Source organism: Prunus mume, linkage group LG2 (assembly GCF_029339155.1).
Source record: "Prunus mume cultivar Tortuosa linkage group LG2, ASM2933915v1, whole genome shotgun sequence".
Taxonomy (NCBI): Eukaryota; Viridiplantae; Streptophyta; class Magnoliopsida; order Rosales; family Rosaceae; genus Prunus; species Prunus mume.
The window spans coordinates 380,154-394,768 of NC_142699.1; the positions used below are offsets into that span (position 1 = coordinate 380,154).

At 36.7% G+C, this 14,615-nt stretch overlaps 2 protein-coding genes across 2 annotated transcripts; one reads left to right on the forward strand and one right to left on the reverse strand.

Moving 5' to 3' along the window:
• Positions 1-771: 771 nt before the first annotated feature.
• Positions 772-6,862, forward strand: LOC103318952 (Pentatricopeptide repeat (PPR) superfamily protein). The gene is given in 5 exon segments (XM_008220418.3): positions 772-3,419; positions 3,421-3,936; positions 4,074-4,149; positions 5,853-5,916; positions 6,216-6,862. Coding segments are annotated over 2 exon segments (2,682 nt in total). The 5' UTR covers positions 772-998; the 3' UTR covers positions 3,682-3,936; positions 4,074-4,149; positions 5,853-5,916; positions 6,216-6,862.
• A 4,208-nt stretch (positions 6,863-11,070) lies between these two features.
• LOC103318953 (protein NRT1/ PTR FAMILY 4.3-like) lies at positions 11,071-14,615 on the reverse strand. The gene is given in 6 exon segments (XM_008220421.3): positions 11,071-11,276; positions 11,279-12,114; positions 12,460-12,605; positions 12,986-13,435; positions 13,745-13,962; positions 14,297-14,615. Coding segments are annotated over 6 exon segments (1,854 nt in total). The 5' UTR covers positions 14,451-14,615; the 3' UTR covers positions 11,071-11,226.

Below are 14,615 nucleotides of genomic sequence, written 5' to 3' on the forward strand. Positions count from 1 at the left end.
AGTTTTGAAAATTAAATACCGCAAATGCGGTTCGGTTTACCGCGATTACAGTTTCATTGCAGTAAATTGTCGGTTGGTTTTTGCGATTTTTAGGTTTTTCGGTTTAAAATGCCACCCCTAGTCTAAACAATTGAGAAGGGATTTTTCACAGATACAATGTTATTAGGGTTCGAACCTGAGACCGCTAGTTCTTAAATTTAGCCCATTTCCTATTGAATTAGACCTAATTAATTTAACTACTAAAATTAAGATGTGAAAAATATATTCATAGCCCTTCTCCCCATAGCATCGCGATTAAGCCTTTTTTCTTATATATATATATATATATATATATATATATATATATATATAGAGAGAGAGAGAGCTTCCATTGAGGATCCTCAAATAAGTTTATTTGAGGACACCCTTGTAGGCTCCACTCCGGATTGTATTTCACTAATCCAAACCGTCTATTTTGTAGATACTCATTCAAAGATCATCTCTACAAAAAATCACTTGAATCCGATATCATTTGACCACTCAATTGAGTTATTGAAATTTTAGTATTTTCTTGAAGCACCGTGTTCATTGATTTTGTAAAACACAATTGGATGTCGAACTGGTTTTGATTTGTCTAATTTTTTTAAGGATGATCTATTAATGAATATCTAAAAAATGGATGGTTTGGATCATTGAAAAAAATTGTAGAAACTCTAATGCGATCCTCAAATAGAAGGGAACTATATATATACACTTTAAAAATTTGTATATATTATTGCAAAATCATATATAGTGACCGCCCAGGCCAACTTTGAGCCCAACATTCCTTGGAGGCAGTTGAACTTCATTCCATTGATTCAATCAAAGGTTTTCTTTTGATTGAATACCCAGATATGAAATGTAATGAATGAATGGTATGTTAAAGAGGACTACGCTGGATCGACAAAGCTTTACTCCTGGTTCAGCCATTGGTTGGACTGTTCTGTGGTGGCAAAAGCTGTGTCTCTCCGTCGAACCAAATGCTCAGGTACTTCCCGCGCAGGTCCCTCCATGTGTCCCGAACCCTCAACTGGAAGCTCCGGGATGAGTACAAGCTGACTCGGCCCGAATTACAAGACCGGATTTCCAATCTCCTCGTCCTCCAACGGTACGATGCTCTTGACAAGCTAAAGCTGTCCTTTGAGTTCTCCGACCAACTCCTCAACACCATCCTCCGAAAACTGAAGCTAAACCCGGTAGCCTGCTTAAGCTTTTTCAAATTGGCTTCAAAGCAGCAAAAATATAGGCCCAACCTCAAGTCTTATTGTATAATTGTTCATATATTGTCCAGAGCTCGAATGTACGATCAAACCAGAGCGTATTTGAACGAATTGGTCGGCCTCTGCAACAATAATTATTCAGCCTCTGTGGTCTGGGATGAGCTTGTTAGGGTTTATAGGGAATTTACGTTTTCACCCACTGTTTTCGATATGATTCTCAAGGTGTTTGCTGAGAAGGGCATGACCAAGTGTGCACTGCATGTGTTTGACAATATGGGTAAGTGCGGTCGATCTCCGAGTTTAAGGTCTTGTAATTCTTTGTTGAGTAATTTGGTCAGAAACGGCCAAAGTCACACTGCATTGCTTGTTTATGAGCAAATAATTAGGTTCGGGATGGTTCCTGATGTCTATACCTGTTCAATAATGGTAACCGCGTATTGTAAGGAGGGGAGGCTGAGTAGAGCGCTGGAATTCGTCAAAGAAATGGAAAGTTCGGGTTGTGAATTAAACGTAGTGACTTACAATAGTTTGATTGATGGGTATGTTAGTTTGGGAGATGTTAAAGGCGCCCAATTGGTGTTGGGGTTGATGTCTGAAAGGGGAATTATGAGAAATGTGGTGAGTTATACACTATTGATTAAGGGTTACTGCAAGCAGTGTAAGATGGAGGAAGCGGAGAAGGTGCTTCGGGGTATGAAGGTGGAGGAGTCTGGGGTTGTGGATGAGCGTGCTTATGGTGTGTTGTTAGATGGGTATTGTAAATCTTGCAGAATGGATGATGCTATTAGGATTCAGGATGAGATGTTGAGCACAGGCTTAAACATGAATATTTTCATTTGCAACTCCTTGATCAATGGGTACTGTAAGGTTGGTCAAGTTCGTGAAGCGGAGGGAGTGTTGTTGCGGATGAGATATTGGAACTTAAAGCCCGATTCTTATAGTTATAATACCCTGATGGATGGGTACTGTCGGAAAGGTCAGACAAGTGAGGCACTGAAGCTTTTCCATGATATGCTTCAGGAAGGAATCAATCACACTGTTGTAACTTACAATATGCTTCTCAAGGGTTTATGTCAAGCGGGTGCTTTTGATGATGCTTTGCATCTTTGGCATCTAATGTTGAAAAGAGGGTTGGCTCCTAATGAGATTAGCTATTGTTCTATGCTTGATGGGTTTGTCAAGAAGGATGATCTCGACGGGGCTATGACTGTATTTAAAGAAATTTTAGCAAAAGGTTTTACCAAAAGCAGGGTTGCTTTCAATACAATGATTAATGGGTTATCCAAGATGGGTAAATTGGTGGAAGCGGAGGAGATTTTCGATAAGATGAAGGAGCTAGGATGTTTGCCTGATGAGATGACTTATAGAACCCTGAGTAATGGGTATTGTAAGGTTGGGAATGTTGAAGAAGCTTTCAAAGTTAAAAGTTTGATGGAAAGGCAAGCGATAGGTCCTTCCATTGAAATGTACAATTCTCTCATCAATGGTGCCTTTATGTCCAGGAAATTAAGTAAAGTGATGGATCTTCTTGCTGAGATGCAGACAAGGGGACTATCCCCTAATATTGTTACATATGGATCCCTTATAACTGGTTGGTGCAATGAAGGGATACTGGATAAAGCTTTTAGTTCATATTGTGAGATGATTGACAAAGGGTTTATCACCAATTTAATTATTTGCAGCAAAGTTGTCAGTACTCTGTATAGGCTTGGCAGGATTGATGAAGCAAATATTCTATTGAAGAAGCTAGTGGATTTTGATCTTTTTTCAGATTGTCTATCTTCTTCGAACCTTTGCAAAGTTGGCAGTAGACATCAAGAAATTCAGAAATTTTCAGATTCTCTTGATGAAAGTGCTAAAAGCTTCTCTCTGCCCAACCATGTTGTATACAATATTGCTATCTTCGGACTCTGCAGATCAGGGAAAGTTGCCGATGCAAGGAAATTTTTATCGGAGTTGTTGATTAGTGGCTTTTCTCCTGACAATTTTACATATTGCACCCTAATTCATGCCACTGCTGCTGCTGGTGATGTGAACGGGGCTTTCAACCTACGAGATGAAATGCTGAAAAGGGATCTTGTTCCTAACATTACCACATACAATGCTCTTATAAATGGCTTGTCCAAATCAGGAAATTTGGATCGAGCACAGAGGCTTTTCCGTAAACTTTACCGGAAAAGGGTTAGCTCCTAATGCTGTTACCTATAATCTATTGATTGATGGATACTGCAGAATTGGCAATACTGTTGAAGCCTTCAAATTTAAAGACAAGATGGTTCAAGAAGGGATTTCCCTCTCTATTATCACTTACTCTACATTGATCAATGGTCTTTATAAGCAAGGAAATATGGAAGACTCTGTGAAGCTTTTGAGTCAAATGATCAAGGTGGGAGTGCAACATAACCTTGTTAATCACATACTCCAGTTTGATTCAAGACATTAAATGTGGGTTGAGGAAAGATATTCAAACTTAAAAATTAAATGCATATTAGGTGATCCTCATCTCTTGTTATTTCTCATCAAAGGATGCGTTTGTTAGAGTCTTCAAATATTCAAGGACTTCCCTGGAACACATCAGATGTCTGAAGCTGTTAGTTGATGCATTCTCAGTGAACAAATTTGTTGGGAGTGAAGGAATGGCCTTTATTTAGCCCATGGCCTTGTACTCTGTCATTCAGTTTTGGAGTTCTGACCACCAGTAAGGAGGCTTATTTGCATTTTTTTATGAATTTGCTTGCACTACTAAGAAATGCCTTGAACTTATGGTCACAAGTTTCTACATTTTCTTTACCTCTTCTTTTCTATTTGTCTGTGCTTGATTAGTTGAATGTTCAGGTATGGTGCTACAATCGAGTCTCTCATTCCAAATGGGTATTTTGTTACTTATGATGGCTGGGGGAATAGAGAAGAGGTATGATTCTCAGATACCTTGAATCATTACGCTTTTAATTCAGTAAGTCATCATTTTCTCTCCTTGTCATGTTCATAACAAGGTATTTGTATGAATCTTGCTTCTGAATTTTGATATGCATATATCAGTCAGAAATTTGTGTTTCAAAAGTTATTCATGATTACTGGTTTGGAATGAGAACTATTGTTGTGTGTTAGAGAGAGAGAGAGAGAGAGAGAGAGAGACCCAAGTCCACGGTAATGACCAAAATCGTAGTGTATTGTGTTGCACAAACGGGCAAGTGCCTATTTTGCTATTTTTTTATTGTATACTATGTATGAACCATATTGTACATGGATATTTTATCATCCATTGCCCCTCATTGAACTCTGCCACCATCGCAGTATCAGGATTAAGATTTTGTGTTTGTTTGTAGTGGATTATAAAAGTATTTGTGCTTGTGCATCACTCTGGCCTTCGTTGATGTGGGCAGTGGACTACCTTTTGGCCGCTGCTTTCTGGCCAATTTCTTGACCATGCATCTTTTGCCTTCCTGCTAAGTTGAATCGTAGCAATGTTTTTTCCCTTGTGAATTCTCAAGTGAGGATGTTCTCTTTTAAAATAGAACGTAAGCATTCTCCATAGGCCTACCTCACAATGCAGTTTGATGATTGCAACTTTCTACATTTTATATCAATTTTAAGGGGTCATTCTTGCCAAAAAACACACACACACACACACAAAGCCAGATCAGAAACTGTTTGGTCATATTAGCTGTACAGACAAACACTGTTTTTCAGATGAAAATGAAATGGTCGTTGATCAAATGGCTAAATAATTATTTCTTGGCTGATTTTTATGGATGATGCTTAAATGAGAAGCTTAAAAATGGACGATTCTGATCATTGAATGTAGGCTGGAGATAGGTTGTTCAGATTTTCTGAAGTGCAAACACCCTCACTTGAAGCTTCAAGTTTCTTCCCATTGAAAGAAAATAAGCATCATCTTGGTTGAAGACTTTTGCAATTTGAAGTGGAAACTTTAAAAGTTTAGAAAATGAAGTATTTGAAAATAATAATAGATGCACTGACACAGAAAGGCCAAAACATTGGTAGCTGGGTTCCACCATTTCAAATGCTGCAAACTTAGAGGGAATGTTAGATACCCATGAATGGATGAAACTAGCAGCTGTGGGCAACTTTGGTTTTTGGGTAATGGAACAACTGTTTGTAGTTTTCCTATGGTTAATTTGTTATTGTCTTTAAATTCTGGTTTTAGGATGTTTGTTACATAGATTTTTTATTATTGATAATATATTAATCCTTTGCCTTAAGTGCATATTGTATTCCATATATGGAATGAATTTTTCTGTGATTGATATAAATTAAATTTCAAGTAAGAAATGAGTGATTTGTTGCTTCTTGAACGTTGTCTCACCTATTATTCAATATTTGTAATGATCACTTTGAAATGGCAACATAGTCTTTTTCCTATTGTAGACTTAAAAAGTTAGGGCTTACTATGTAGATTATATCATTGAGCTGATGTTCGGTGTTTTGACGTATGTTCTATTTTCCAAATTTTTGGTGAAATTAAATTGGATTTGATTGGGCTAATATAGATTAACACGTTGTGGTGGCATGCTAATACTGTTAAAAAATGGTTCCTTAAGATGCTTGTTTCAATGTTTATGACTTTACCACCCTTTCTCTTCCACCTTGCAGGGTCCAAACCCCCTTTCATGTAAGAAGAAAAAGACTCAGAAAAACCCAGATCATTCAGTACAAGGTGAGCTTGCAAATATTGTTACTACTGGCTAGTCATAATAGAGGAGACAATAATTCGAAGTCTCACTATTCTGTAAAAAAATCGCATGCCTTTAATTATTAGTACGTGTAGCCCATGATGAAACTGATTGATCTCTCACATTAGTTTACGAAGCTCTAAACTACAATGTGGAATCACCTGGAAATTCAATTTAAATTTGAGCATGGATAGAAACATTTTCTGATCTTTTGGATAAGAGATAAGACATGATCACTTTTTCTTGCTTTGTGTGTCATTTGAGACTCTGAAGTTTCATGCAGGAAAGGATGGAGATGCTACTTTGAGGAGTCGTAAGAAGCAGAATAGGTCACGGAAAGGCAAAAGGCTAAAAGTTTTGAAATTTGGCCAATTAAGGTTGAATGAGCACGCTGTACTTCAGTCTTCTTGTCCAATTTTAATTGAAATAGCCCAATCAAATCCCAGCAAAGTACTTACTATAACACCTGCAGTGCAGACATCATGAGCAACTCAGGCCAATGCAACCACTGAAGAATGCAGCCTCTATGACAGAGGTGTAAGCAGGGCAAGCGAGTAACTACTTGATCATCACGATCAGTCAAAAAAAGTCCCCCATACAAATAAGACATGACAACTTGTCTTCTCTTTCTCTAGCTTCCAAGCTATCAAGTCTCACTGTCTCCAGACTATCTAGTCTCACTGTACTGAATGCGGTGGACGTTTGCTTTGCTTCATTAGTAGAGTTCATATATAGGCCTACGAAGCCCATTAATTTAATCTTATTAATGGTTACATACTTTTAAAAAACATTTATTTACGTTAGGGTTTAGTTGAATTCTAACTAGGGTTTTTCTTACCATTATAGAAATTATGATATAATTGGCTTGTTTAGGTTTAAACACTCACTGTGTACTTGAAATAAACCCTTCTCTCAAAAAAAAAAAAAAAAGGGAGAGATTTTTTAATTTAGTTTTTATGCGTGCGGTTGATGATTTCACTGTATGGATACAGCAACATAGTCAATGGGCCGTGGTGATCTTCTACCTCAGAAATTCACGTGGAAATGTTATTGGTTGGGAGTAGTAAAAAGTGTTACCCGCGTTACATGAGAGTTTCTCTCTTGAAATTGAAAAAGGAAGGAAAACACAGAAAATGAAACAAAGTAAAGGAAAAAAACTCAATCCATTTCATTCAAGTCCTATCCTTGGGAAGGCAAGTCGATGATTATGGCAAGTCGGCTTTTAAGAGCATCTCCAAGGGAGATGTCAAATGCAAAATGTTAAATTTGAATTTGATAACTTATGTGGCAATTTGACAATTTGGAAAAACTTTAACTCCACCCAAAATGCTAAATATTATATTAATTTATTATATTTAGCAAATGAGACTCATATGATGTATAAAGTTTTAAAAGAGAGTAAATAATAGTAGGGTCCATGACTAAAAAAATATTAAAATAGTATTTGACATTAACCTTTAAATCCATGTAGGATTTGACTACTCAGTTAGAGCAACTTTAACCTTCAATTTTTTCCATTTCATGTCTATGTGGCAATTTGACATATCAGTTGGAGATGCTCTAAGTATTGAATAAACATGAGATTGGCTTATACACTAAACTCATGTCTTCAAGTCCTAAAGAAAAATTATGAATTTTGTCTGTCATTGAGGAGAGTTAGTAGTGGTAAAAATTACTTTGCAAGAATCTTGATTTGAAAACGACCAAATTGGATAGTCTATTTTAAATTGAAATAATGAAATTTAGAATAAAAAGCTTTGACGAACAACTATCTTAGAGCATCTCCAACTGAAATGCCAATTCCAACGTGGCAAGTTTTAACCCTAGAAAAAGACATTTTAAGCCTTCCAACTGTGATGCCAAATCCTAGTTGGATTGACCTCCTTCACTTTTGCTGTCAAAATTAACGCCAACATGTTGAGACGTCTCTTTGTTTTTTATTATTATTTTAATGCTGAGCCCACTTCCTTCTCTCCTCATCCATGTACAGTTCTTAATCCTATTTAATATTTTACTCTTAAATACCGAGCCCACCTGCCTTTGAAAATAATAAAATAAAATGTATATTTGACATCTTGGTTGGATAAAGAGTTTTACAATATGTCAAATTGCCACATCAGCCATCAAATTTAAATTTGATGTTTGGTATTTGACATCTCCCTTGGAGATGCTCTTATAATGTAAAATTTTGCCGATGCATAAGACAATTTTGTAATATATAAGTAAAAGTATATGAAGTCTTACGAGCAATGAACTTATTATTCATCAGGACAAAAATTGTAGGATACAAACTTAATACCTCTTCTCTTTATAGCTAAAATATGAGAGAATATTGTTTGTGAGAATTTTCTGTGTATTCCTCTCATTGTAAGAGGTCATATTTATAATACAACGGAGTCTTAGTGGCCAAGTAAAATAATAAATTCATATTTCTATTTAGAATAGGACGGGAATTCTTGGTGTGCAAAGAAAGTTAATTAGTCCACAAGTCATGTTAGCACTCCCCCTCAAGTTGGTGCATAGACGTCGCCGATTCCCAACTTGTCTAGTGAATTGTGGAATGCTCTACTGGCAACTGCCTTTGTCAAGATGCCTACTAACTGATCTTCAGATTTCATAAAAGGAAATTGAATCTCTCTAGCCTCGAGCTTCTGTGTGATGAAATATTGATCCACCTCAACATGTTTGGTGTGATCATGTTGAACTAAATCATGTGCAATAGTTATGTTTGCCTTATTATCACAAAAAATATTCATCATTGATGTAGGTCCACACCCAAGTTGAGTAAGCAACTTCTTTAACCAAACAAGTTCACAAATTCTTTTAGTCATACCTCTAAACTCAACTTCGACATTGGATAGGCTACCCACTTATGTTTCTTGCTCCTCTATGTAGCCAAATTACCTCCCATGAATGTGAAGTAACCGGATGTGGATCTCCTATCTGTCACACTTCCTGCCCAACTGCATCTGTATAGCCATCAATATTTGAATGACTATGTTTTGAGAACATAAGTGCCTTCCCTGGTGTTGACTTCAAATATTTAAGTATTCGAAGAACTGCATTTATCTGATCTTCATTAGTGGAATGCATAAATTGACTAACAATTCTCACCGCATAAGCAATGTTGGGTCGAGTATGTGACAAATAGATCAATCTTCCCGCTAACCTTTGGTATCTTTCTTTATTAGTTAGAACTTGATACGAGTATTCTCCAAAATGATGATTCTGAATGATTGAAGTGTCCATAAGTTTGTAATCTAGCATTTATGTTTTTGTCAATGAGTCCAATGCATATTTCCTTTGAAAGAGAGACATGTCTTGCTTTGATTGGGCCACCTCAATACCCAAGAAATACTTGAGTCCACCTAAGTTCTTCATCTCAAACTCAGTGGCCAAATAGTCTTGCAGCTAAGATATATTTCATGTTCGTCATACCCAGTAATAATCATGTAATCAACATATCTTATTAAAGTGGTTATATGAGTTACTCTATCTGCTTGAAACCATTCTTCTTCATTGGTGAGCCGTCCAAACCATGCACGGGGCCATTGTTTCAATCCATACAAGTTAAGCAAGGATTGTGATACTTCCCTATTTCATATGGATTGAATTTTACTTAATCTAACATAATGTAAATTAGACTACTTGAGTGTTTCTTGATGGGTAAGACACTAGGGTTGATTGCATATAAATAGAAGTCCCTTTCCTCTTAGTTATAACATACACTCATACATAAATCTCACCCATCTAGAGAAAGAGTTAGAGAGAGCTGCATGAGGAGAAGAAGATCTTTTATAACCATGTCAGATCAAGGTTAGTATTAGGGTTAGAAAAGCATGAAAGTTCTTACAACAATGTCCATGATGAACAAAGACTCTTGCGCTACAGCTCACCCTGCTGGTTAGGGGTTTCCAAAGAATATTGGTAAGTATCCAGAAACAATTTTTGGGTGTAACAGAGTTACTAAAAAATAATAATGAGAAGAATATAACGAAAAAGATTTGTGTGGCTGCTGCACCTGCACCCCATTATCCTCACTTATAATGTCTGGTCTTTAAAGAGAACACAGTGAAAGTGGAGTGATGAGTAATGATGGATATATAATGTAGTTAGTGGTGTAAGTATATGAGATATATGAGATACATGAGATATGCAGATATCCTTGAGCGAATGAGTTTTCTTCCTTCCATGAAATTATGAATAAGTCGTCGTCTTGTTTCTTTTCTGGTTGGGGTTGCGGTTGCCGACATGCTAATGTTTTGGCCAACATATGAATATGTAGCATTTCCGAATGGTCTCTTAAATTACAATTTACAAGGATATAGCAAGGGGCCCCCTATATTACATTTACATACATATAAATAGCGCACCAACATCAAAACATGTTTGGGACATGTCCCTTTGTAGAAAGTTATAATGGTTGACTAACAACATCAAAATGGGAACAAACTTCTCTGTTAGTTTACTTTTTAATTGATTACATCCCTCTCTCTTACTTTTTTTCTTTTTGACTTTTTTCTTTTTAGGCTTATTCATCATGATGTCCCATATGTTGCATGCATCACATCATGGTAGTTAGATTTTCTCTGAAGGACCCTCCCTTCCTCCCTCCTCCCTCCCTCCTCCCTCCTCCCTCCCTCCCTCTTAATTTCAAGTAACATATCATCATCACTAGCCCACCACTTGCGTATTCCCTTTATGACATTCAAAGAATCAAAGGATAAGGCACGATGATCCTTCTTTTGTTATCAACTCATCATCAAATTCCTTCCTTGAAAACAAAATGTATATTAATTGAATCTTGTTAAAGACAAATTCCCATACATGTTTGGACCAACTGATCAAATTGAGGACTTGCAAGCTAGTCCTCTAAAGTTCATCCTTCTTTATTTTCCCCAGACCATCTTATAATTTAGTTTCTTTTTAAAGAGAAATTCTATGTGCTTTCCAATACATCTTCAAATTTAGTTTCTTTTTTAAGAAAGTTGTATATATGTGCTTTTCCTTCAATAAGAAAATAAATTAACGTATATATTTATTTGATGGATCCCTCAACTGAAGCGCTATACATAACTCCAGTTTCCAAAACTATATGGGGTGCCTTTATGCATGGCATGTTTCTGTATATACGCATATTAGAAAAAGGCCGGCGCATATGAGAGCCTCATTCGAGCCCTATTTTTTATTGCCTTCATTCATAATTACATATATATATTATTAAATTACAAGATGACCTACCCCCTAGATAAAATGAAGTGTAACGTTACATATATAGATTATTTATTATAACTTTATGGTATATTATTATCATCCAATCTATAATGGTTATAATCCTCCATGGAGTCTCATTCCCGAGCGCACTTGATGCTGATGAAGATGGGTTATGAGAGTACCAATTAGACCAAAACAGATAGTTGAGGAAGTTGAGGAAGCTAAGGCCTGCCAACAACCAATAGAAAAGGTCTAATCTGTCCTTGTTGAGATTATTGTCACCAAGCCAACCACCACCACCTGAAGAGCCTGATGAGGAGGTGATGTTGTTCACCAGAGACACCAGGAGGGAGCTTAGATAAAACCCAAACGAATATGAGCAATAAGTCACTGCAGTTAAAAATGCTTGCATCCCTTTCAAGGATTGCTTGTAAAAGAACTCAATAAGGCCTACAGCTGTGAACATTTCTGATAATCCAAAGATCAAGAACTGTGGGGTGATCCAAAAAATGGACAAGATTTTGTTTGAATTCACTGCTGCATCTCTTCTCTTCTGCTCCATGATGGCAGCTGCAATCATTGAAAAGGTTGCCAAAAAGAGCCCAAATCCTATCCTCTTTAATGGGGAGATTCCTGAATCATGACCGGTGAATTTTCGAGCGAAAGGGACAAAGAAAGTGTCGTAGAGAGGGACGACGACGATGAGCATGATGTAAGGGATGGATTGGAGTGAGGCTGGAGGGATATGGAAGGATTTGGTGAGTTTGGTGTCCATCATACTTCCTTGTTGGACTGAGAAAGTTTGAAGCTGAGCCAAAATGGTATTGAAAACTATGGTGGAAGCAAAAATTGGGATGACTGAAAGCAGTATTTTCACTTGCTTCACTTGAGTGACGGTGCACAATCTCCATGGGCTTTCCTTTGTATTAGTGCCATCTTGCATTTTAATGCAGGCCTTGTCCAAGAACCTGGTCATTATATAATTAATTTGGAATATTAATCATCATGATATCACCAAAATTAATAAATAAATAAATGTGTATGCTATGCAAGCATCACACTCAAGTAATTACATATTTATCTATGTGCCGACAGCCTTAATAATAAAATTAAAGTAATGGATGATACCCAAAATTTTAAAGTAATAAAAAACTGGGAAAGAAATCGGTGGAAATTCGAATTCTCTTATTATATATATTTTATTGGTTTCAACATATGAAGATGTTAATAGAAAATTCAGAAGACATGCACGATGCATGGGAAACAAGATGCAGTTATAGAAAGAAAGATAAACATGTTATTTATATATTTACCTGAACTTTTCAGTGTGAAGAAAACTGCCAGCGTCAGAAGAGAAAGTGGTTATTGTGTCATTTGGCACATTGTTTTGGCTTCCATGAAGCAACTGTGGATTGGATGGACAAACGTGCTTTCTCTTTAGTATTGCTGCCACAAAAACCTGAAAAGGATAATCACAAAAGAGATTTGTTACATGCATCTACACAATCTCATATTCGACAAACCCACATGTATGATGTAACTAGTCTTTTTAAACATCATAAGCAAACAAAATTGCATACCTATAGATGCGTATCAAACAGTACAACCGATCATATATAATACGATAGCAATTGGTTGGTACTGAATATCAATCTACAGTGTACTTCTATACTGAAGATATCGTGTATTAGGTTGTATCGATTGATACGTGGTACCAAACAATATTCTTTACCCTATATGATATAGAAATTTTAAAAAAAAAAAAAACTATGAATTAATTAATTATTAATTGAAGAGGTTAATATTTATATATGTATAATTGAGAAAATGAATTATTACTTGGGCAATGGGGGTGAAAATGCTTCCTTGAGGGGGCTTGTTCCTGTAATATAAGGTACCAGAAACCAAGCTTATCAATCCCATTGCCATGGCAGCTGCTGAGACTCCAAAGCCAACATCCATGCCAGAATGAGTTTGGACCCAAACAAGAAGGGTGAGGGCAATGAGTTCACCCATAGAAAAGGCAAAATAAGCAGCATTGAAGTAGGTGGAGAGTTTCTTGGACTGCTCGGGGCTTTCTGGGTTGAACTGGTCAGCCCCATGAGCAATCATGTTCGGCTTCACACATCCACTCCCTAACGCCACCAAGTAAAGTGCTACAAAGAAGATTAATGACTTGAAGCCTTTTGCTTCTATACACTCTTCTCCATTATCAGCAGCAGATATGTTATTGCATGGGGGTGGCTTCAGCTGGGGAAGATGAGCTTGGACTGAGAGTAATATGAAACCCTGTTCACAACACATATATAGAAACAATTAATTAATTGCATATGCATTTATCATAAAATTTATATTCAGTCAAGTCATCAATCAAACCCAATAAATTAATTAATCTTTCAACACTCGGGTTATGAAATTAAATTTATCATCAAATTCGAACACATGTCATTTAATACCTGAAGGGTGTTTGTTCATATGCTCATATGCACAAAAACAATTTTCTTTCTTGAATAGAGACAAAATTAAAAGTGGTGGGAGAGAAGAAAAACAAAAAAGGTTAAATGATGATGAGGGAAAGGTGGCTGGCTGAGCTCTCACCGAAAGTTCGACAAAGCCAAAGATAAGCATGGTCCAGAAACTCCCAAGATAAGAATCAGAGAGGTAGCCACCAACAAGGGCCAAGAGAAAGACAGTTCCAATAAAGTTTGTCACTATGTTGGCGGATTTTGATAGAGAAAAGTGCATCTCATTTATCACGTATGTTATGAGGTTGTTCCCAACTGCTGCAATTCCCATTATCTCAAATGATTGAAGTCCTGAAAACGAAAATAATAATATCATAAACAAACAAATATAGTACCAACTTAGTAAACGGGTAAAAAAGGAAAAAGAACTAGCTCCATTGGTTTGTTTAATTTAAAGGAGCTTAATAACAAGAGTAATTAAGTACTTAATGCGTGCTTAAGAAATACAAAATTAATCCCTTTTGAAGGGTATCAACTTAACCAAGTTGAGCTGTGTATGTATGAGAGAACATGCTTTGCTTATGATACTTATCTCACCAAATATATATTTATATATAGAAATTGAACAAACAAAAGTACTAAAAGAGAAAACAGCAAAGACAAAGTAAGAAGAAGAAGAGGATACCAAGAACAAATGCAGCAGCTCTCATCCCACCATGCTTGGTAGGATTGGAAGGTCTGCCTCTCCAATCAAGAGTGACGTCTTCTTTGCCCATTTCAGATGTGTTCATGGCCTCACCTTTGTGATTCTGCAGCTGCCTCCTTTGTTCCATTTCCATATAATTAAGCTATAGCCTGCTTCTCTAGCTGATTCCGTCGTCCTTGTATAGTCTCTGTTGGCTGTGTCTTTCGCCAAACAAGCAACGACCGAGGGAGGGACTTGTGAAGGGAGGGAGGAAGAGAGGGACTTGTGAAGGGAGGCCTAGGTTGTTCTCTTGCGCTGC